This window comes from Bombus pyrosoma, linkage group LG8 (assembly GCF_014825855.1).
Source record: "Bombus pyrosoma isolate SC7728 linkage group LG8, ASM1482585v1, whole genome shotgun sequence".
Taxonomy (NCBI): Eukaryota; Metazoa; Arthropoda; class Insecta; order Hymenoptera; family Apidae; genus Bombus; species Bombus pyrosoma.
The window spans coordinates 332,626-358,246 of record NC_057777.1 but is presented as its reverse complement, the minus strand read 5'-3'; the positions used below and the strand labels follow the sequence as shown (position 1 = coordinate 358,246).

At 41.0% G+C, this 25,621-nt stretch overlaps 1 protein-coding gene across 7 annotated transcripts in view; it reads right to left on the bottom strand.

The window, feature by feature from the left end:
* The window catches only part of LOC122570365 (serine-rich adhesin for platelets-like), a 53,529-nt gene that overhangs the window by 7,215 nt on the left and 20,693 nt on the right, over positions 1 to 25,621 (bottom strand). For 3 of the 7 annotated variants that reach the window (XM_043732575.1, XM_043732576.1, XM_043732574.1), the window contains exons 2-4: positions 4,175 to 4,546; positions 3,097 to 3,398; positions 2,260 to 2,668 (exon numbers count right to left, since the gene is read on the bottom strand). In XM_043732575.1, coding sequence (XP_043588510.1) covers positions 2,260 to 2,668; positions 3,097 to 3,398; positions 4,175 to 4,546 — 1,083 coding nt within the window. Of the gene's footprint in view, positions 1 to 2,259; positions 2,669 to 3,096; positions 3,399 to 4,174; positions 4,547 to 8,921; positions 9,188 to 9,900; positions 10,227 to 13,559; positions 13,678 to 25,621 lie in introns of those variants that run through there. The other 4 variants (XM_043732572.1, XM_043732577.1, XM_043732573.1 and 1 more) reach the window with 4 other exon arrangements.

The following is a 25,621-nucleotide window of genomic DNA, read 5'->3' as shown; positions in this document are numbered from 1 at the left end:
ACTCAATTTACTCATATCGACGTAAACCTAGATAAAGGAATTGAACCTTAAAAGATCAAATATTATTAAAGATCAAGTATTTTACTTTGAATATTTCATGTTTTTGCGTATTACGTGTTTTCTCTTAGTTTCCGTACTTCTATATTACCTACAAATACATAAACGTCCGTACTTTCTATCATTCTATCATTCTTCGACTTAATACGGAGATTTGGAAGTTGATAAGAAACGGATGGAAGTTGGTTTACCGGTAATTGTAAAAGTAAATATGCTCGTAATTGTTCATTGAATTCCAAATTTAGTTACTATACTTTAGTTGAATTTGCAGGAATACGTAAATGTTTCAGATTGCTAACTGAACCGACAATTTGATAAATACGTATAGGTATTTGTTATATTGATCAATAGAATATAATGCAAATATATCGATTTAATCGAATCGATAATTTCGATTAATTTCTTGAACGAGTAACCCTATAATATATGTATATAACTTGATATTTTTGAAATTGGTATTTCTCAACTATTACAGATACGTAAACGACTATTACGAATTGCATAGATTTTTCAATATTTTGTAAATGAATAACGTGACATGCATAAATATACGGGCATACAACAGTATAGGAGAAAGCAGCTGTTCCAGAGAAGAATAATTAAGTGGAACGATGATTTTTTTTTCGTTTTTTCTATGCAGTTTCGATAGCGGTATAATTGCTATCGTAATAAAGCCTGGCACAGCTTTCATTCGGATACATCGATGACCACTTTGGTCACTTTGGTCACTTTGAATCGATTCGTATTTGTTTGAAAATATTTTTACAAGTCGTACAGGGTACCCCGTAAGAAGCATATAAGAAAAATCTATGCGATTCCATTATCAGTCGAACAGCGTTGCTCGATGGTTTCTACGAACTCTGTTCCGCTAGATTACTACCGAAAGGGTATAAAAAGCTCGATTCTTGGACAGCGATGTTATCATCGACGAGGCAACAAAGTAGCGATTATCAGCGTATTTCCGCGATCGTATCTAAAGAGTAGCGGCTCTCTTTGCGAATTATTACCTTTTACCTTGAATGTGGTAGAGGCACGGCGGTAATAAAACAGCAATGATGCCGATGGACGGGACAGCAGTCATGAATCTGGCTATATCCCTTTCTCCTGGCCGCGCATCCAACCGACACTGTTCTCGTTTAACATTAGAAACAGGAACGATCAAACGTACTAACGCCTAAGCCGAGGCATCGCGGGGAAGGAGCAGCCGGGTACAAAACAGCGGCTCATCGTTCTATAATCGTGATCTTTCTTTCCTCTCGCGTTACACGTTGCTTGTTTATATGTGCTTTTTGCTTTGTCATTCGACCCCTCTCTCTCTCTCTCTTGTGGCAGTGACAATTAAGTCGCGTAATGCATTTCCGACGTTTAAACGTTTGTAGAGTTTGACGATTAAACGCGTTAGACGGTAGATTTATTGTTCAAAATTGAGTTAAACGGATCTCAATGATGGAATAAAGATACGATAGAAATTAATCGGATATAACGCGTAGCGATAAAATGATGGATAATAACGAAACAGTACTACAAAGTAAATAAATTAAAAATATAAATAACTAATAAATATATAAATAGAATATAGAGTAAAGAAATCGAATTGTTTATCGGATCGTAATAAATAAAAATATGTAATACGACGTGTATGTCTTTGCTGCGAGAAATTAAGATTGAGATTTCTGTTATTGAAACGGAACTTCTGTCATTCAGAGAAGACCAAGACTGAAATTTTGGAATCTTGCGAAATTCTTCGAAGCTAGAATCGTTTCTTGCAAGAATAAAAATTTGTACGATCGTAAGAATTCGAGACGGCCAGAACGAAACGTCGACCGTAAAACGATTTGCGCAACGTAGCGCTGCTCCCTCCCCGAAGTGCGTAGTAGATTTTCTCTTGATCGCAAGAAAGACAACCTTCGCATGTTCGTCCGTTCGCATGTTGTTCCGTCCATCTGTCCGTGAACAGAACCAAAGCTACAAGAGAGAGACGGAGAGCGAGAAAAAAAGGTCCGCGTCTAGAGTCATGCGATAGCAAGGGAGAAAAAGTAAGTAACTCTCTTTCGACAATCTACTGCCAATGACAGAGAAGGAGAAGAAGAAGAAGAAGAAGAAGAAGAAGAAGAAGAAGAAGAAGAAAAGAGTAGAGGAGAGCCGAGAAAGACCGATATTCTCAGTACGGCCTCCGGTTCTGACACGCCGCTATCAACTAACCATTTATGTTGACCAAAGGAGGACCAAACATGTAGTGGCCGGGATACATGTAAGGCTGAGGAACCGTTGGTATCACGTTCGAAACGTGTACCGGATCCTGTATCATCATCGGATCAAAGTAGGCACCACCGTTCATCCCGTTCTCCAAAGGCTGTTCTTCCGGCTGTTGTTCGTCCTCGTATTGTTCCTCCAGCCTTTCCTCCTCTTGTTCGCCGACCTGTTGTTCTTCCTTCGCATTGATAAAAGATACAGATTGCTCGTCGTCCATTTCCCCACCTACGCTACCACCGTAATTGATGCTCCTTGTCCCATTCTCGTTCCACATTCTGCTGGTACTCTCAATTGGTGGAATCGTATCCTCTTGCTCTTCCACTACCACCGTCGTATTCTCTTCCATACATTGATTGTTCTGAAAGAGAAATTTTCACGGATTAGATTATTTTTGTTTGCGAACGAGGCGTAGGGCTGAAGAAAGGTTCCGAAAGAAGCGCGAAACGATCGTCGAGTGGTCTTTGTTAGACGAACGGACGTAATCCGACAATGGCGGTCGACGAGTGAAACTCCCGTAACGAACGCACTTTAATTCGCGACCCATTTGCGGCAGATCTATGAGCTGAAACGTACAGTACAGAGCTGGAAAGACGATCGGCGGAACGATACAGAAGCAACGAAACCATGCGTATACCGTGTTGTTTGTACGTGTAACACTTTCACGCGATACCCGCGATTATCTTTACGATCGCGTTGGATCTATCAAAAATTAACCAATCGAACCCGTATTCCTTCGTCCAATCGTCTTTTCAGCTCTCTATTATGCGTCGTCTATTTTCTCTATACCTCGTAATTCATGATACAGTAGGGTTCACCAGGCAGTTTGGGTACGATCGTCGAATTGACCCACTCGATCGGCCTAAGAGGTACCGGTGCACAAGGCATGGCCGCCAGGACGCTGGGCGCAACCTGCGCTGTCATCGGAGCAGGACCGACCAGCATCACAGGATACTCGTAATAGTAACCACCCACGTGGTCGTAAAACGTCCCATATCCTAACTGCGTGTTCGAGTCCATCACCGGCACATACTCACCGGTACCGCAGTCCCTGTCTAATAGCTGTTGATCCTCTGTCGTTTCACTGCCATCTGTAATCAACGTAAGAGGATAAAACGAGAGTACAGACTGCGAACTTGCAAGAACTAACATTCGTGCTACGTGAAAACACCGAGAGAACAGGTTCGTGCATGCAGTTTCAGTGATTTACATTTTTAACTGTGGAACGTAACTCGTTAACCGGGGACGACGGGTTAACTCGGACTCTCAATTTCCGCAACGTATCTTCTTACTTACGATTTCATCGTTGCTAAAAATTCTGTTAAACGTGCAGGTAAAATAATTTCTTTATCTTCGAATTCCAAGTATTTTTCATCTACGCCCCCAATTTTCACTTCTCGCTACCGGTTTCAGCGGAAACAAAGTTCGCAATAAGTAAATTTCAGCCCTCGAGACGATATTCTTTAAACCGAGGAGAATCACAGGTTCGAGATTAGAAAGTTCGAAATAAGCTGAACGTGTAACGCTTCGATATCTCTAAAGCAAACGGCCATGAATTTTTATAATTTATCTTTCTGCCAATTGCAGGGAAAAGTTCAACTACGAAACAACATTTTACCAAACATTGTCTAGACAATCTTTCGAACGCATGGCGAGTTGAAACAAGGGGGTGGGACGATACTGTACTTGTCTGTCGGCAATGCTCTCCAACAAGATACGATACGAGTAACGCGGAAAGTCGTACAAAGTCGGAGAGCGTGGTAGGTAGGGGTAACTCCAAGCAGCTCGCCGGATACCACGCGGCGATCGGGAAGGCGGACGAGACAAGCCAGAAACTCGATGAAATACGTCACGTTTCTATCTATACCTCTACCTGCGGTGGAATGCGACGCCGATTGGCTCTCGGTGGTCGAGGATGTCGCGCTGGTGTTCGCGTTCCCAGTCCACGGCTTCTTCTTCGACAGATAACCCTTTTTGAACAGCATATCCTGCCTCGGTGTCGTGATCCTCGTGTACTCATCCTCGTTGAAGATAATCTTGGGTTGGGACGTTGAGCCGGACGAATAGTCCTTGTGCCGAGCTGTGGCACCAGCGTAAGCTCCACCGTTGCTACTTCCGGCTCTGAGCGGTTTGTACCCGCTCTGTCCGAACCTACTGGTGAAACTGTGCGTGTCATTTTCCTGTCTCTTCGCGTAACCGTTTCGCAATCCCTCTTCTTCGTCCTCCTCGCCGGGTGGAGCTGAAAATTAAATCAGAAAATACGGTTGATCGGATCCAAGTAATTTCGTTTTTTTTTTTTTCTTTTTTCCTTTTCCTTTTTCCTTTTCTCCTGTTTCCTTCTCCTTTCTCCCCGTTAAATGGATGCTGTTGTCGATACATTATCATAGCAACTATTTTAATTTGTAAGTATAACAAAGAATATAAATTCAATCTCGACCTGTCTTTCATTAGGCTATTATTTTACGTATTACAGCGTTAGAATTTATAATCTGTCAGTTTGCGAGTTATTCGTAAATTGCACAATTTTATTTTCTTTTACTCTACTTTCACTTTTAATTACTTTCTAGTGTGTGGGAAAAATTCTTTTCTTCTTCTCGCTAAACGACGTTGACAACAAAATCTTTTTTTTTTTTTTTTTTGCACTACGCAAATTATCAAAACGTAGGTCGTCGTAATCTTTATCTACTTGTAACTGGACGTTTCACGATTCTTTACCGAAAGATAGATACGTTTCACGAAACGAGTAAACTGCGACGCTATTAAATAATTTCCATGCTATCTCTGTTGTAGAATTTACTTGTACAGGTGTAATTAATTACAAACAATCGAATATCTTGCTTCGATCGATCGTTTTACCTATTTGCAACGCGTCTGATAGAACGAAAAGTGTCTGCCGAAGGAAGTTTATCGTTTTCGGTGCTTTGATACAACGTAAGAGTCATAGGAATGGCAACGATTTCACGAGCATAAAGAACACCGATTCGAATTACAGAGGAATTTGTCACCCGAGTGCAACGGTGTTCGCTAGCCACAAAGCTAGATCCGTTTGTCCGATACGCACAACGACGAGTCTCACGCGGCAGCAAAGTCTCGAAGAAATCCCATTCGGTGTTCCTCGATCAGGTAAATACACCGCTGTTCACGAAATGAAACGTCTATTCTTCCGGTAGAAGATCTACCGAGAGAATCTCGTTGAGCATCGATCGATCGATCTTTGTATCCTCTGTAAAAGGGTATTAAGAATTAAGCACTTGGATCTGCGAATCGATTAGTTTAAAAGTACGCAAGTACGCTCAATTTCAAATAAAATTGAAACGTCTCTTAAAGTATACGCATCGTCGGATACGAGTATCCCAATACTTTTTCTACGGAGAATTAAAAAGACTCGTCGATCGACGCATACAAGAATTTCCGTACATCTATTTAGAAAGAACGGAGACGACCTTAAAACGTTTAAAACGCCACTACTTGCAGGATCGATATACGTACTGGTAGATCGTGTATTATTCGACACTATGTAACTTTTTCTCGATGAAGAGTTACACTTCCAGCATTATATCATCCAGCATTTTAGAGTTACAGCTTCTCCTGGTCATATACAGTTACGTACAATATAACGAAGAAAAAAGATACAAAAGCTTTCTATTTTTCTTACACACATTTTCCTAGAATTTGGTGAACTCTTAACGTGCACAGTACGCGTTAATAAGTCAGCGTGAGAAAACGTGCGAGCGTCGACCATTTTCATCGTCGTTTAAAATTGCAACTAGCGACAATTAGCTTCTGCAAGTATCGTACTTGGTGTTATTCTCGATTAAAAGATTGTTACTTAAAAATAAAACGAGATATTTATAAACGACTAATAATGTAACCTACGTTTATAATACAAAGTATGCTGCTTTCATCATCTCCCATCATGCTGTGCTGTTCTAAACGACGTATGCGTATAATTAGGATCAAAGAAGTTAATGGCTCGCGACTCGAGAAAAGAAATCGTACCGATTAAAGTATCTTGGGAGCTCGAACGCTACGAGAATAAAAAATTAAACGAATAAAATGAGAATGAAACCAATGACTATCGCGAAATATAAACACATTGTACGTATAAATATCTCGTATCAAATGCTACAAAATTTCGAATAAATTGCCAGTTGGATCGATCTACTTGAGAAAAGGAAATACGTTTCTACAACAAATCTCTACCAGCAATTCTACTTTCTTAGCTACGTCCGTAAAAATAATCCTTCGTTTAAGGGAAAGAAGCGCGATATCGTAAAAGTGAGAATTTTTTAGAATATTTGAGTAGAACTTTGAGTAGGACGATTTGCCGTATCGGATACTGGCACAACTAGGGTGAAAGAAAACAATCGTTGGCGCCGTGCATTTTTCTCACATAGTGACAAGCATAATTAACCGCTCGAAGATCAAAAGATTATCGTTATAAAGTTAGATACAGTATTATATAACCGTTATTACGGAAACGTATTTATTTATACGAGACGTTTCGCGTCCTAACACCTTATAAACAAATATACAATTTGAAATTTTCTTTCTCAAAAAAGACCTTTCAGCGTTCTTTCTTCGACTTTAATCTATCTTTTTCGAAACGATAAAAATTCAAGTAGAAAAACCGATTATTCTCTATAAAACAGGTTCGTAAACAAATATATACGTAGAAATAATTATAAAACGTAATAATTATAAGATCCGGATAGAAACCGAGTAAGATCCGATCTACGAGGAAATTTCCGGTAATTCATTTATCAGAATTCCATTTATCAGCGATGCATTTAGATGGTGACGGATTAAACGAATTCCTACCGATCGAATAAATCTGGCTGAACGCGCACCTCGACTGTTCGAACCACACATCATACATAATAAGGAGAATCAACGATTTCTCTTTTTTATCGGATAAGTCGAGCAGATATCTCTCAGTCGGTGCTATTCTGTTATAGCGATCCCATACCAATTTCATACGAAACACGTGCAATACTTTTACGAAAATCAACATTTTAACTTGTCTCTCGAGAACAATAATTTCTTCCGTCATTCCTTTACGTTCCACGATCTGTCCTTTCTCGGCTCGTAAGAAAAAAAAGGTATTGCGATTGAAATCGTCGTAACGGTACGATTTTATTTCTATAGTAAATCTTCTAGCTCTATATGACGATTTATTAACAACACGGACGACGATATAGTTGTTGTTTCTCACCAATAAAGACGAAAAAAGAAAGAAAAAAGATAAATGGATTTTTACCGTAAATGAATTATATCGTTCGACGATCGGTTACATCGAACAAAATAGAAGAACACTTGCATAAGACTGTATCTTTATCTAACGTCGCCGACATGTGAGAAACGCAAGGTCCATTCGAGATACGGAGGTCGTAGCGAAGGAGTTGAAAAGAAAAACGAAAATAGAAAAAGAAAGCATCGCGGATGTACATACGCGCGTAATATTCCAGAGTCTAGTTTCTAATCTACGATACAATTTTATATGGACGGCTTCAAGCTTCTAAAAACCAAGTTTTAACAGGCGAAACAAAGCGTAAACTACTTGCACGAGCTATCGACCTTCGTTACATCGATCGTACTAAACCTCCGATACTCCTAAGTATATTGCGTGTAGTAATTGTGCTCTATTACGCCAACTAACAATTTTCGTTTCTATCTACTCTACGATATTAATTTTAGAAAATCGTGACTGGTCATGGATCGAACGAAACGTGTTTTGCGAAATTCAAAAGTAATTTCAAGAGTGATTCTTCGTCGCTGAATACAATGTCCTCTCTCTCTCTCTCTCTCTCTCTCTCTCTCTCTCGTTCAAGCACGAGGATAAAGCAGAAAAAAAAGAAACTGGCGTTGCAACAATGGTAGAAAAAGCAGATTATCGTATTACCAGTAACGTCTGTCTTTTTATTTATTTATTTGTTTGTTTGTTAAACTCGATGGTCGTTGAGAAGAAATTTGTTGACAAGAAATGCAGATGAATCGAAATATGCTACATCCGCTCGTGCTTAGACTCTTAACAAATAAATTAGGATAAAACAAGTAGATCAAGTGTTTCTTTCTAGTCACTATGTTTCACGGTGTGCTACGATACCTGTTATTTCGCAAAACGAAAACAGAGCAAAAGATAGACGAGGGCCTGTTGCGCAATAATTCGACGACTAATAATATCGGTGAATCGACGAGTGACAAGTCAATCGAACGGAAACATCCGTTGCGCGAACAATTTCGTTAATTTCGCGCAGCTCTACACCTAACACGTGGACTGCGGATTTTTATGCGTTTATAGGAAATCCGGAACAGCCGTCGAAGCATGGTGCTTGCTATAGGTAATAGGTAGGTAATAGGTAGGAAAAGTTGGGAAATTCCGCTACTAACTAAACCTGCAGTTACGTATCGTGCGATGGAATTTATCGCGTATCACGGCAATAACTCGTAACTCGTGGCATATGAATTATCAGCAAATTTCACCAACGACGTCGGTCGAACGCGTTTCGTCGAATTTGATTTGCTTGCAAGAAGGTGCAGAAAATAATAAAAAAGCTATAGCGAAAACTGTCCGCTAAGAACCATGATCAGTCTGTTGGACAGGGTTTCCGTACCGTCTTGGTACCTCGCTAAAAGTAGAACGTGTTTGGAGGAGCCGATCACGTGGATAACCTTTCGCTGTCGACGCCACTGCATCTCTCCCTGGCCGTCTCCTTCCTCGCGAAATCCTCCTTTCCTTCGACCCTTGTTTTCCAGCGTATATACACCACCACCACCACCACCACCACCACCAGTCAGTCAGTCACTCGCTGGTCTTTCACTCCAATTTCACACTCCTTTGCATTTTTCCTCCCCTTCACCTTCAACTCCTTCTCCTCTTCTTGACGACAGAAAAAGTGGCAAAAGCTTAAACATTCGTCTATCGTTCGATCCTCTTAACCTTTACGGCGCCTAATCGATCTCTTTGATTATTTTTTTACAAATTTTCATTTTAGCACAAGCAGAGAAAATTTTCCGATTTTTATTTTTTCCGTTTCTCTCCGTTCATTTTGTTATATATTATATCGCATATTTCTATATATATATATATATATATATATATGTCACTATCGGACAAAGATTTCCAATTACTCGTCTAATTTTACTTGGATTATATATCTCGTTAATTTCGTTATCGATTTGAAATTAATGACGTTACACATCGACAGCAATTTTCTTCATCTCGACAGGCTTTCGACGAAGAAGGTTTCTAAGAAGTCCGAACTGAACTCGAGTTTAGGCTGATATTTTTAACCCTTTAAATACCGCTGGCGCCACTTTAGGCGACATTGATAAAGCGCAAATTTTTGTTCAATTTGCTTTTTAGTAGCAAAAGATAAAAGATGGAAGAGAACCGCGGTCTAAAAATAAAACTTTGTTACTTTCCAAACGTAATTTTCGTTTGCAAAAAGCTTCGCCGCGAGATAGCGCTCGAGCGGTCGATAAATCGTATAAAAAAAAAAAAAAGGTTGAGAAAAGCGCAAAGAATAAGAAATTCCTAGATTTCTATAGCGTATGTACGTATATATAATCCATATGAACGTCGATGCTCACAGAGGGAGAAGAAAAAGAAAAAGAAGAAGAAGAAGAAGAAGAAGAAGAAGAAGAACGAATCGAACAGCACGTGGCACGCAAAGTCGAATCTGGCAGCAAACAGCAAAGTGCTCGATATTATGATCGAAAGTCGCAGCGTAAAAGGTTTAAGGGTGTCTACGACGATACACGATAACCCCCGTTGTGATTTCTTCTCTATCGGACGTTATCGGTTCAGAAACGGCTTTACAAACGGCTTTACAAACGAGTTTAGAAACGTGAACGGCACTGATAAAACGCGCCAAATAAAAGGAGGATGCAACTGAATAATCTGGTGCACGCGATGCCTCGAGAACGACTGCGGTTGACGCGAGGAACGGGGGTACAGAGGGATCAGGGGACAAACGAGAGAGAAAAAGAGCGAGAAAGAGGAGAGAGAGAGAGAAAGAGAGAATGGTTTACTAGCTGGCGGACGTAGCTCATTGGCCGACGGTCGTGGATTAGAATAGCAACAGAATTAGAATAGAAAACGGGCGAGAACCAACGTTCACCGTCGATGCTGCTAATCGTGCCGCTCAACATCGATTCTCTGTCTCTCTGTCCGTCCGTGGTACGCCGTATCGTCAGATATCGTGATCGTTAACGAGAAATCGGTAGTGAGGTTTTCGGAGGGACAGACGTTTGGAATTTCTAGGAGGAATTCCAGAATTTCAAGACTTTGCTTCGGAAGAGACGAATGGTTTCTATCTTTAACCTTCTTATCGAAGGTGCTATTTATCCGAGAGATCTCTGCCACGCTATTTACGGCTACGTCCCTCTCTGTTGTAATAGAAAAACGGAAAGTAATCTACGACAACGGCGTTAATTTATCAGTGGAATTTTTAAACCTTCAGCCACGGATCCTTATGCAAAATTTTTGCACGGACATGATTAAAAATGTAGAACTTGAATAGTTCACCTATGTTCGCTTCACTAATTCGCTTCACCTATGAAAAATGAAATTTTCTACGTTTTACGTCGTATAAATCGTGGTGCGTATTTTTGTATCTTTAAACAGCTTGAAACAGCGCGAATGCATAAAAATCCGCAGTCCGATCGTCGGCATACGATTGAAAAGGAAAAATTACACGTATCGATAACAACTAGTTATTTTTGAATACTCTCGAAAGACGGTCAACTTTTTCTACCACCTCCTTTCGCTAGCCTTTGTCACCGTAGCCATTTTTCAGAATACCTGGTCCTCCGATATTTTCTACGATATTCCCTCGTCATCGTCCTCGAAGAACCAAACTATCGCGAACGTAAAACTTGGCCAAAGTTTCTCCATCTTACGGTTTAAATCGAAGGGAATAAATCTATAAAATTTTATCGCTTGCCCTTCTTTTGTACAAATCGTGACACACTCGCGACTATTACGTAGTTACCGTTGTAATGTTTACAATTTTTGCGTCGTACCAATTTGAGGATCGGAAAAAAGAGTATCCGCTCGATCGGAGCAAGTTTTTTAATCAGCGACATTCTAATTTCTATTTTTCTCTAGAGTATCTGATTATAAAATATGGTAGAAGCCGTGGCCTACTTTCGCGATACAAGATGTAGTTGTTTCGTAATTTCTGATTTTACAGCAAAAACAGCTACGTACGTACTTCGGTGTTAATCAGATTTGTAGGTTCAACGTACTGGGGTCACTCGGGGTATTTTAAGCAACAAATAGAAAGCACTTTGAACGCCTAGCTTCGTCCGCTTATACGCATTGTAACAACCATTTTCGTGCACGCTCGACAACCATTGCCAACTAAATGAAATTAATTCGCCATGCGAAACTTCGATATGCCGAAGCTGTACGCATAGTCGTTTTCCTAACGGAAACGTTAAAAAGAACAGTTAGGTTTCGTCGATGCCTTCGACCCCAGACGATCTCCAAGGCGAGATAATTCTCAGCTAACGTTTCTACGTACCTATGTTTATCGTCCATCGAAAACAAAACAAAGTATCGAACGTATAGGTGAAAACGGTTACAAAGTTTAAACGGTCGATCGTAAGACAGATTATAACACCGGAAACGATACGTTTCGAGTAAAAATAAAGCTGTGAAATTCGGAAATTTATAGTACAATCTGATACAGATGCCAAGTAGGTTGTTGCGTCATTACATTGTCGCGTTACATAAAACACCCTTGCGTTTCTCAGTTACTCGACAAATGCTCGACTTTATTAACGGTGAAATAGAAGCTGTGGGTGTACGTAAATTGTACATTAACATCGTTTATATTTAAACGGTCTATCATCTAGGCACATCGTAGGGGAATAACGATATTCTTTTACAGGAATCGTACGTTCCGATCTTCTTAAACCTGCGTAGCGTCAGAACGCGGTTCGCAAATTAAATACGCAAGCGAAAGTAGGCGTCGTATCCCTGTTACTTCAATTTTATTTCATCCGTCCGGATCTATCAAAACGACGCGAATTTTGCCGCGTTTTGCCCAGGGAGCCGCGATTATCGAATTCCTAGGCGAAATATTATATCGCGGTTGCGTACATTTTTGCCGACAATATCGTCAAAGTCACTCGCACCGTTGAAAATTGTTTAATCTCAAAGTTTAGTTTAAAACGAAATTTAACTTTATTACAACTATTCCGTAAAACGTGCGTTATCGACGATCACTGTGGCAGCTAAGGCGCGAAATATATTTTACCAAACGGCAAATTTCACAGCGCAATTTCTATATCTAGGATATTCTAGCGAAGATGCTAATACAATTTCGTATTAAAACGGGAAACGTTTTATCCTTCTTTTCTTTCTCTTTATCCATTATTTATTTGTTCGTTTCTCCGAAACGAAAGACGAAGAACGAAAGGGATTATTTCGAATAAATTCGAATTATAATTCATTTAACGGTACAATTTCCATAACGAGAACATATTAGAATGTATTGGAAAAAAGTGAGAAAAACAGAATAGAGGACACTCGAGGCGAGTGACGTTTTAAAGAAACTCAAGTTATAATACAATTTTAAAGTTAAAATACAAACGATACGATTTCGAGAGAGCGTATTTGAACCATCTCCATCGTCGGTCGAATCAAATCAGCGATCTATCGAAATCGAGCGATATAATTTTTCTACGACGAAGCAATTCTAATCAGCGATCGGTATCTGTGAGAAAAACACTCGCAGAAAGTTTAGGAACGAAGAGGTAACGCGTTTCGACTCGCCGCAATTACGCCAATTTCTGTTCGCCTATCGTGCTTCGTTTCGCGATCTTTAATCGGCGTACACGATCGATCCGTTACGATTTTTGACGGCTACGCGACGAGTAAAAGAAAGATGCGCGATACGGGTGATTTCCGAACGGACCAACCGGATAAACTTAATTTATATCACAAGTGCATCGCCTTTTATCGCCGCAAGCTAAAAAGCTTCGATAATATATTTGTCACGCATTTACTGTGTTTGCCGTGTACGCGATGTATACGTAGTACGTTTGCTACTTGAACGTCGTTGATCGTACGATAATAAAAGCCACGAATCTTTCTATCGGTCTAGACGCGATCTTTTTAATCCGTCTTACGATTCAAAAATTAAAGATCACGGGGACGAAGATTCCGTTAAGCGATAAAATGTAGCGAGCACGATCGAGCAGCTAAAAAAATACGATTCGAAAAATCAAGGCGAACGTACCTTCCGAAACGAACAGGTTTATCATTGCATTTTATCGATAAGTCAACGAGGATAGTCACGTCAATCGCGCACGATGGTTCCGCACACACTGTCACTTACGAATACAGAGAATAACAAACGGTCGTATTATTTGGGCGAGTTTCGTCGACCAACGTACACGTTTCCAATAAATATTTCGCAACCGTTGTATACGTTTCGAAATCCGCTTAAAATTTTACCGATACAGTGACGTCGGCGCCGTTGTAAATACTCATTGGACGATAGAGTAAGTACGTCCTGTAAAAAATAATCGACTCGTCGTTAATTTACCCGCTTTGATCAAATTCGCACAGGAACTTTCATTAGGAACGAACCAAAGCGTCTATTTATAAACGATAGCGTACAACGGGTCGGACCAGTTCTAGGAAATTTCTCGATCTTTGCTGCGAACTTGGGCGCTACGAACCTGCTAGTCCATAAACGCGTCATAACATAGAAACATCGAAAGGCAACGAAGAACGAAACGTCTTTCAGAGGAAGAACAAACAAGCCGACAGGCAATATACACGTCGTTATACCGTGCCTTAGCACAAGCAACGATCGTATTGTCGAAAGTACGCGCGAAGAATGCTATTGACGGTAACAACGATTGTTCGAGTACGCGGGAGAATCGCGCAAATAGGTCAATTAATTACTGAACGGACAGGCGAGCCGATATCCGTGCGAATAAAGTTGCAAAAGAGAGAACACGTGGATGGGAATCGACGAGCCAAGTGTCGAAAGCCCAAAACGCCTGCCAGAAATTACTATACCCAGGGATGAATCGGTGATTGACCGCGTCCATTGCTACATTCCGTGCCTTGTTCTTTTTCGTATGGAAATGCACGCGTGTATTTGGAACGCACCATTGATTTATTTTAATATCGTTGATATTTATAGATCGATTATTCGATAAATCGTTTCATCGGATATTATTATCGTGTTTTCCTTTCGTCGTTTCTTAAACATATCTAACAATAAGAGGCGATTAGCTTCTTTTTTTCTCAGCTTTATTGAAACAACCGCGAAAAACGATCGTTCGCGGATAAATCGAATCGACATTGCCAGCCGTCTTTATTCGGTTTTACCTCTTTTTTTGAAAATCGTTCCTCGAATTCACGCCTATCGAATCTTAGACGCTAATTAAGAGAATAGGCAGCTAAGAAGGAGGCTGATTCTAACAGGTAAGGAACGATAGATCATTGAAAATCGATAATGAAAAAAACGACTGTGTGTAACAATAGCACTCGGCATATCTCAACTCTGTTTGTTCCAACGATCGAACTCGCTTGTCTCGACGCGAAATTCCGTCGTTATATCGCGTTATGTTGTATAGATGTTACGACGAGAGAAGTTACGATGCTTCGATATATCGGAACGAACGGAAATTCCAGTATTAATTACACTTCGGTCTCTTCTTACACGCGGTTTCTTAACGCGTCTTGCATACATTTACGCGGTTTATTAAACGCGTTTTACGCACTCGCTCGAACGGAACCCCAGCGGTAATCGACCGTAAGCTTGCCGCGCCTATTACAAAACAATCTTCCCTTAATCCCTTCGAAGTGAAACCATCTCGAACCGCTTTCCTCCAACACGGCGAAACCTATACCGACGCCACGTTTTCCCGCAGCCTACGTAAGAGTTACACAGTCGTTCGGACAGTTGGTGCACGATCATATTTGGTGCATGCCGGTGCACCGGCGCTTTTATCGATCGTCTCGGTTCTTATCTTCGTTCCCTTCGCATCGAAGAGCGTACGGAACAGCTCGCCCGTCTTCCCATTCTTTCGTTCACGAGGAAACACGTCGTTTTCTATTTCGATCAAGCGAAGAAATACTCGGAAAGACTTTGAGACTCTGTCACCTCTGTGCGTGCGTGTAGATTATTTCCAAAAATCCCTCTGATAATAAACGTTTATCATTAAACTCTTTGGTCGAGCTTCGCGATAATTTACCGCTGTCGTCGCAAAGAAAATCATCGGTTTTAAACTGCACGAATCAGCGTTAAGCTACTCCAACAGTTATATAATCTTCTACAAATGCTACCATACTTTTAGCTGTTTCTGCGATATATATATTCTAATTTTAAACTCGTAAAGTAGTCACGCAAATACCACGGTGGTCGATGATTCACGACGTCGAGTAACAAAATTTGAGGAAAAAGAAGAAGAAAAAAAAAGATCGAAAAAAAGGTTGAAAGATTTTTTTTTATAAAACGCAAAAACAAAAGATCTTAGGCGCGAATTTAGTCGATAGGTAGGTTTGGCGCGTGGGAAAGTAAAAACGAGATGTATCGGGTGAAAACAGAGATGGAAAAACGGTAGCGACCTCTTACGTAGCCGGGGATAACGAACACGTTCGTTTCCAGCAGCGTATTATCTCGAAACGTAGGGCTTAAATTCCACGCGGCTCGCCGAAGAAGCACTGGGACGTGGAACATAACGAAATACTCTTGCGCAGACCTACGAACGATCTTGGATTCGATCCGACGGGCTGGATATTGAAGATCTTTCGAAAGAAAAATAATACGATGATATCGACGACTTATTTAGCGCGCTATAGATACGTAAATTTTCACGTCGCATAAATAATTGGAAACCTTTGACCTGCAACGTGGCTGCATTTAGCGTAGGAGAGATAGAAGGCAAATACGTACGTACGTGCGATAGATTCGATGCATCGATCGAGATAACGACGCGTTAAAACGGCCGTAAAAACATACAAGCCGCGGAAAAGCATGCAAACGACGAAGAATAATAACGCCGCTACTTATTTGGTAGAAAGTTTGAAAAAAGGACTCGAGAGAAATCCATCACTCGTTTCAACACTTCTTTCGCAAGTTCAATTTCTTTGCAAATTGATGGAAGTAGGATCGTCTGTCATTCGCTGGACAGCTTCTAACTCCACCGAGGATTCCACTAGCGATAATTAGTCTCGGACTTTGCTGACACGCCTCTTGTCAGGTCTGCGGACATTGCGTCGTGTAATGCAATCGCGCGAAGCACGTTTCGCCTACCTCCTCGGCGTGCCTCGCGAGACACCGAGGCAACGAACGACAGTATCAGTTCGTCGCTTCGCGAGCTAACTTCTCCGTTTGCTCGTTAATTCCGACCGATACGTCTCCATCGAACGACTCATATTCCCAAAATTCCAACTCATTTTCTACCCAAATAATCGTATGGCGTTGGAACGAAATTGTTACGCGGAATGTTCTACTTTGAAAACAAAGACACTGCGACGCTCGCGAAACGACGGTGCGATATAAAATATAATTTGCGAGAATATAAATCGAAAATAAAAATGGTTGTTGATCGTTGCAGCTGTCGTAGGCGAACACGCGTGTGAATCCTGAATCTTTAAAAAACGAAAAATTTTAAAGAACGACTTGCGACTAAATAGAACCTATGGCCAATTCTGTATACGTCGATTCGTATATAGATGGAATTACGGGAAAACCGTGGCTCCGTACAAAAATAAAACCAGGAATCGAAGTTTCGCACTATCGAACTTTGGTACTTCTTGGTGATTCTTTACCTGTATCTAAGTCAAAGTCTCTTCCGAGTGTGCCAAAGACTTTTTAAAAAGCATCGTACGCGATACACAAATCGCGAATAATCGTTACAAAATTGCTCGTTCGAACTTCCTTCTGCCTTGCTCCGTCCTAGGGATTCAGCCTTATACGCTACCTCAAAATTCGTCTGCGATCAAAATGTCGTCTGTATCGACTTCGAACTCGCCGATTCGACGGTCGCACGTACTGCCGCAGATATATTCGACGAAACGAACAAAATTTAGTTTACTCGACCGACCGATCGACCAAACGAAAGTAAAGAAATTCTCGAACGCAAAAAATCCCCTGTGACGAGAGCTCGTCGAATCCCATCGTTCATCACCCTTTCTCTAAACCATCTTTCAAAGACTCGGAATACATATTTCCGTGAAACGGGTATATCGATCGTTTTCTCCACGACCACAGTTTATCAAGAAAGTGCACAGTGTCCACGTATGAAAATGACTTTGTCGACTGATATTTTTCCACACGACTCGACGGAGATCGCGGCTCAACCAGCGTCTAGCAGCATGGCTCCGCGTGCTCGTTCCTCTCAAGGCGAAAACACGCGAGCAAGATGAAAGAAACGAGAGCGTACGCCGAGCTGGTGTGCGACACACTGGCGGCTAGCTTCGATTTTCCTGCGACTGTGCAGTCGGAACGATTTTGCATCGCCCTCTGCCAGCCACCCTTGTGCGCACGCTTTCCAGTCTACCCCACCATCAACCCCTTTCTCTCTTCGTCGTTTCGTCGATGCTCGATTCCTCGCTTCCGTCTTGTTACCACTTTCCATTTCCTCGTTCCTCGCTACCTCGCAACCTTCTGTCGCTTTTTACGCGCTTTCGACCTCGCTTCCATCTTCTTTCCAAACGTTCGTTCCAGGCAAATTTATATTTTTATTGAGTCTATACAAGCTTATGGTTTTTCAATCGCGTTAATCTGCCTTTTCTCTCGCTGATGTTTGTCTTTGTTCGTAATTTCGATGGAACGTCTTCTTTCACCGTCGTCCGTTTTCACTTTCTTTCCTCACCTACGCCTTATCGTTCCGCTTCTTTCGCAATTTCTATCGTTCGTATCTTTAACTAAACGCCATCCTCTTTCCGCCCGGACGATATCAACATTTCTGCAATTTCATTTGCCATCTATGATTTCCCCCCCCCCCCCGCCGTCATTTATATTCGTATTTTCAGCGAAATTCCTCCCCTTCCCAATCCAAAGCAACGAAAGAAAGTACCTCCGTTTCTGTTACAAACTATCTTTTTCACCCTTGCACCTTGTCATTTCACTTATTTTTCCTTTCTCGTTTATTTTCATTCGTCGTCCTTCTCCTATTCCCCTTCGTTTTCTTTCTCTCGCCTCTTGCGGGTTGCGTCCTTTCTTTCACCATCTGGCTATCTCCCTTACGACCTTCCAGCTGCTCGGGCAACACCCTCGCTGCATACGTGATTCCGGTCGAGCACTCGTGCTTTTCGCTCATGGATCTGCGCAAGTCGCCGCTTGTCGCCAGGCGAACTTCGTGTCTATGACCGAGAGTCGATGTACAGGGTGGCTCGAGAGCCACGGCTCCTCTTCAGTCCCTTAGCCGTGTAATTATTTTCTTAGCAGTGGAATGCACCATCGTTACGGATAGTTAATAACCATACCACTCATCGTGAATCGGGTGGACTACGAGTCCTGGCTGCGCCATTATTTACATAATAGGAATATACAGATAGAGAGATAGATAAAGAGAGAGAGGAGAGAGAGAGAGAGAGAGAGAATAAAAGGAAAATAAAACGTAGATAGTATTTCCTATTATAAATATTTTTATTGGTATTATATGGTAGCTATAACGCGATCGTTAGATCGTAAATTTTACGTAATTACGCAAAATACCCACGTCACAGTATATATCTTTGCCCGTTCATTTTTATCAATAAAATTTACCGCTAACGAAATCCCAAGAAATTTATCGGAAAAATTAGCAGTTTACATTAACAAACGTAGGAGCTTTCGCTTTATTATTAACGCAAAGGATAGAACCGTGAAATATAATTCCTCCTCGTTGCATATGCACGCAAATCGCCTGTATCGTGTCGCACCCAAGATTTCACGGGGTAAAGGAACAATAATCCGTTTAACTTGATCCCCGTGGACGCGTTATTCGATTAGAACGTTACGGTGAAACTTCGATGTCAACGAGCAGCCTCTACCTCCCAGCCTCTTTGATCAGTTACAACACTTTTTTTTTTTTTTTTTTTTTTTTTTTTAAACGAGAAAATGTTTTTCCTTCTGATGCCTCTGCTTTACTTCTTCCTTTGCAATTCCGTAACGCGTTTCGTACAATACAGTATTAATGGTATTAAGAGTAAAAGTTTTAGGTCACTAAAAAAACGAAAATATCTTGTTCTCGCGTTTGCGCGGCTGTTACCTTCGTTCCTTCTATTTCCAAGAAATTACGTATTTATTAAAAAAAAATCGGTTATTTCCTTTACAAATTTTCGATTCGTTCGATACGATCGATACTTTGCGCGACTATCTTCCGTCCTTTCCATAATAATCCGAACAATTGTTTTAGTAAGCTCGTTGCGACTCTGTTCGCGGTATTAAGCGAATCAATCCATCTGCGAGGGATTTTATAAACGCGTGTCATCGTTATCGATTAACGATGTAATACGTCGTAACGAACGACGGAATTGTCGTGGACGGTATAGTTGTTACGGCCCGTTGTAGTTTGCTAATGGTTCTCGAAGGGCTTTCGTTGCGCTCGCAATTAAAAGCCAGAGATAATATACCTCGCAAATATTATAAAGTACTTGCTTTGTAATCGCTACATCGTTAACGAAAATCGTCTGTAATTCCTATTACGATCCATTAATGGCGTATATTATTATATAGTAAAAAGATATCAAACGACGATTGATAAACTAAAAGAGATCTTGCCGTATTGTAACGTCTAACTAATCAGGAATGACGCGGCAGACGCCGTAACGAACTCCATGAAAAAATAATGAGAGAATATCGTCAGCCGAAGGAATTTTGCACGGTCGAAACGAATCCCCAATTAAAATTTCACTGACCTAAGCGAAGGGTGGTCGTTGGAGAATATAGCAGTCGCGATGTCGGGGCTGAGACGTGGAGACGGGGATTGAACGTGCTATACTGGAACGAAAGTGCGGCTGCGCGCCCGAACCGATCGACGAGCGAACAACGAGTCGAGTTGCCTTATACTCTACCACGTATTCCGCACCGTGTACTATATACCGTATATACACTATGCGCTATCCCTTTCAAATTATCCACACACTAACTTATTTTCATAGCTACGGTAGCTCGCCAAAGTATTCGAACCACTATCACGGACAAATTTTGCGTAACTTTACTCGCTAGCTTAACGTCCTTAGGACGCGGTTCCATATATCGCGGCTTGAAAATACGCAAACCACTCCTTTCTAACGACAAGGTTTAATCGCGAGTAAGACAGACTTTTAACAAAATTCGCAGCGCCAACGAAACTTCCAAACGTTACGCGTCCGTTCTAAATTTAGCTTTGGTCCCGAACTAAAAAATCGAAAGCCCGATGATATTACTTGGCAACCTCGATCCGTCAAATCCGTGCAACGGCGCGAGACTACAGATCAAAGTTACCGCGTACGTTCTACTCCGTTTAAAAAGTTCGTAGAATCGCATCGGCAAACCGCGGTATCGCCAACCTTTTACGTTTCTAAATCATTTTTTTTAGAGTCGAACGCACGCTTCCTAAAGCGACGGCAGATCGTTGTTCGGCGATCGGTGCGCCAGGTAGACTCTTACGAGCTTCGTCTTTCGCGCGTTCTCTCTCTCTTGCCGAAACCTTTCCACCCATTTGCGAACGGTTACTGGCTTTATGGCGCTCTCTCCGTATGCTTCTTTCAGCGTATCAACCGGCTCGCCTCCCTTTTTTCCCGAGTTTTGCCTTGTTCTTTCGTAAGATCGGTCTACGTTTCAAAAGACGTTTCAAAAGACGTTTCAAAAGACGTTTCAAAAGTCGCTCTAAAAGCAATATGGGCATACCAAAGATGTTGTCGCAAGTTGCCAAACGTCTTATCGTAGGCTCACGAAATTTAATCCGTTTATAGATAAGGCTGTAAACTGCACTCCTCGCCCGACCAGTTCGCCACAGCGTTGTCGAGACGACGGTAAAAGAATCATACTACCAACTTTTTCAACAGAGCGGCGTACACCCTGCATTTCCGCGATTTCCACCGACGACCTGCCTTTTACGTTCAAAAGGTTGCAGTTTCCAGCTAAACTTTCCTTCGCGATAACCATCGACGAATCGCATCTTTTTCTCGTAAGACGATCGGATCGTACGTCGATTTATTCGGATCCGGAAACTCGAGAAATCGATACGTATCGATTCCTTCTTGCTGTAAAACCAGCAACGTTACAAGACCAAAGGTAAATATGTGGTCATAAGACCACACGGTAGATAGAAGAAGGTATGAATATTTTCCTCCTATCGGGCGATGTCTCGGGTAACAGCCATTATAATCACAAACGGTATCTACGAGTGTTGGAATACTTTCGTGAGAAACTTTATATATACACCAGCCACCGATACTAGTATGCACGTGTAGTAAATAGCGAAATATATTAGGTCGTCCGAAAAGTTTCTTTCGTTTTATAAGGAAATAATGGATTACGCGAAATCCGTTTCGTTCTATCGAAACAAAGATCACGACGTTAGACAGATTTCACGTTTCACGTTTGTACAAAGACGCATCGTTGTAAAAGACGGGTCTGTAAAAGAAAGACGCTTTTCCGACAACCTAATGTTATTGCTGCGATCGTTGATCGATCGAGTTTGACAGAACGTAACGTACGTTTTATAAGTCTTTCTAACAGCTAACAGGTATACGAACGTCCTTCTACGAGCGTTTAAGAGCTTCCTAAAATCGCCGATCCGTGTAACATCCACTCGTTCGCTTATCGACATTCGTATTAGAAAATATTTAATCGGTTTATGGACGCGTGTCAAAAACGACGCGATAAAAGCGTGCCTCTGAGCGAAAAGAGGGTAGTAAAATGCTTCCACTCTTGAAACTAAATATCCCGTGAATTAAGCGTTACGTTTTAAACAACAGCGTGTCGCGATAAAAATAATGGAAACGTTAATTTTATTATCTAGAAAGCACGGAGTAACTGGTCGCCAGAGATCACCGATATCTTGGACGCGATAATTTATTCTCTCCAGGATCCTTTGCTGCTCGATGCGTTTCGTAGTTACTCGATATCTCGTAGTTACGCTCTCGTCCGTAAGTCGTACTAAGCGAAACTACGCATGTTTATGCAATTTTACGCGTTTACGAACGAAACTGAAGAAATGGAACTCGTGCGTAACTAATATCAATCTTATTACGTTCTGCAAGATTATAGCGACGTTAAATATTCAGCAATAATACAAAAAAATTCGACTTTGAATTTCGTCTGATCGACAATTACTTTATTAATACGTATCTTTTCAATCTTGCTACAGTAGTACTAACGATTCAAGTATTTTTCTTCCATACCAAAATTTCATTTTAGACGTAGCTCGATTACCCTTTCAACGTGATATTAAGATCCAGCCTTATTTCTGAAATTGTGAAAATATCGACAGATTAGTGTTATTGTTGAGCTTAAGTAGCGGTAGTTATAACGATGATGCTGTTACTCGCTATCAAGATATTTTAAACTATTTCGAAAAATATTCGGTCAAGCTTCGTTAAACGACGAATCGAGAGTCTATATCTATGCAACGGCAATTATTGGATTACAGTTAAGAACCCTAACACGGTTGCCCGTTTAATCGACCAACTGAGACGAAAAATCGTTTCTCAATCGCTCGAGTTCCGCGCACCGCTCGTCCAAACTGCCAGAGTTGTTTCTCGTTTGGAAAAAAAAAAGAAAACCGCGCGCGATTAGCCGGCCAGCGAAATAAATTATTGGTCGATAAAACGTGACAAATAGAGCCGGTTGAAATCTGTTGCCGGGTACAGTGCTTCGAATTCGTGTCTACGGCCTAGAACCGTATCATCCATGGAAAATGGAAAAGCGACTGCGCGGTTAAACTTTGAAAAAGAAAAAAGAGAAAAAGATAGAAAGAGAGAGAGAGAGAGAGAGAGAGAGAGAACCTGTATCTTCTTTCCTCTGCCACTTATCGCTTTCTTGCTATTTTTCTATCGTCTCTGTAACATCACATCCTCTATTTTTTAATCGGAGAATGACAAATTTGGTTCGATCGTTTCGCAAAGAGAGAAAGGTCATCGAATGCTTTGCTTCTTCTTTTCGATTACTAAACTCATATGGCGTCAGTGTACCGTCGTCTTTATTTTCATCGTTCCGCATAGTTTTTCTCATTTTATTCTATATGCATCGAATATACACCTCTCTACTAATCCGTTACTAAATAACAACTTTTTCAAACGGCTAGCGATAATAACTCTGTGCGAGCAAGATAACCGTTCCGACCGCTATCTTCGAATAATTTTATTTATTTTCGTTGAAATGCCCACGCGACTCGTCAACGATAATCCGGCGAAAGAATTTCGAGGAACGCGTAAACAGCTTTCCAACCTCTAACGCTTGACACAAATAATTTAACTCGAACCGTCATATTTTACAGAAGACGTGCGCTACGTTCTAGAACAAACGTCGCGTTGCAACAATTTATTTTACAACAGCTACCGCTTTATCCAAGAAGATCTGAAACCACGTTTTCTCTCGATCTTCTTCTTGCTCTGTCTCTCTGTAAATTATATCTCGTTCAAATGCACCTGAAATCTATGAAATTTAGCAAAACAACTCATACCACGGGGCCACTAAGATCCAACGATTTATTCACGGTACAATGATGGACAGAGCAGGCAGATATTGCGGCGCTAGAGGCGATAAGCTTGATAAATATAGATAAAGCGGCGTTCCTTTCGGTACATTTGGATGCGTGGGCACGTTACGTAAACGCTAACCCTGGCACGGGAACCCGAACTCGATATTCGGCCTCCTCGTATAAACGCCTCGTTAAATGCAATTGTCAACGCGGACGACCAGGGAAACCGTAGGCTTAACGCATCGTTCTTCATCTAACGATGAAACTCTGCTACGATGGAATTTCCTTTCCTCCCCCGCCCCCTTCGCTCTTCGTCTTTCTTTTTCTTCTCCGTATATTTAGGCGTTTGCGTGCCAGTACACGTTATATAGGATTTAATTTAATCGTTACCTATATCACCTATATCGTATCATCGGGCTACGTTTATTATACATTATCTCCGCTGGATAAATTCGTTTACTTGGCGTGGTTGTTGTTCGATGGAACTTCGAAATGCGAATCTAACGTAACGGATCTTCGAATGGACGCGACGCTTCCCTTGGCTTAAACATCGTATCGCGATATTGAATATACGATACAACGTGGCGGCACGTAACGCCAACCATTTCGTTTATCGTAACCATTTACGTAAAATCGAATATTTCTCAACATTTCCTCTTTATTTCGTTAGAAAGCAGGATAACATTTGACAAGAAAATTGATTGATTTATTGATTAATTTATCGATTATCGATGTCGTTCATTTTAACGGAGAACGTACAATTACGCTGTTACTTTATCTACACATCTTTCATGAAAATCAAACAGATTTCCGTAATGGAAGCTGTGCGCGCAGTGTGTTATCGATTCTTAAACTACTTTTATCGTCGTTTCCATTTTCACTTATATAATCCGATTAGCCGGAGTCAATGAGTGCCGATGAAAAACGACGAAGAACGTCTTTACCGTACGCGGAGTGCGAATCGAATTAACGCGTGCATAGATATCAACTTGTCTACACGATGTTACGCAACGCAACGAGACCAACGTTTTATTAAAAACTGCGTTCGCGGGCGATTCATAGATTTTGTTACTTGGAAAAATCAGCATTTGCAATTTCCTTCGTCAGATATTAAATACGACTTCAATTATATCTTTTTTAGAACGTGAATCGTTTAAAATAGATCACAGCGAAGATGAATTTATAACGTCAGTGTGATTGTTTGCATTGCCTTGACTCGGCTCTCTCTCTCTCTCTCTCTCTCTCTCTCTCTCTCTCTCTCTCTCTCTCATATCTAATTGTAAGTGAAGGAATTTTCGTGCTACATTTTTAAAGAGATAAACTTGTCTGTCTCTTGCGTACGTGTTACCAGTGAAAAATTCAAATTCGTCAAGTGCAAAGATTATTTTAGTTTCGACTCGTGTCAAAATTCTGATTGTTTTCAAATAAAATTCCGAACGTTTGCTACTGCACGTGTTTAAATTGCCGCTACATATTTTCTACGGTAAAACAGATTACGATGTATCGATATGATTGTTATTAAAATTTGATAAGACGGTCGATCTTGGAAAACTGTTGGAGAAAACTGATCGCTTAAAAATTTTAGCGCAGCAAACGAATACGGAATTTGGAAACGGCGGAACGCGAGGTAAAAATACGTTTAAAAGAATATAGGTATCCTTTG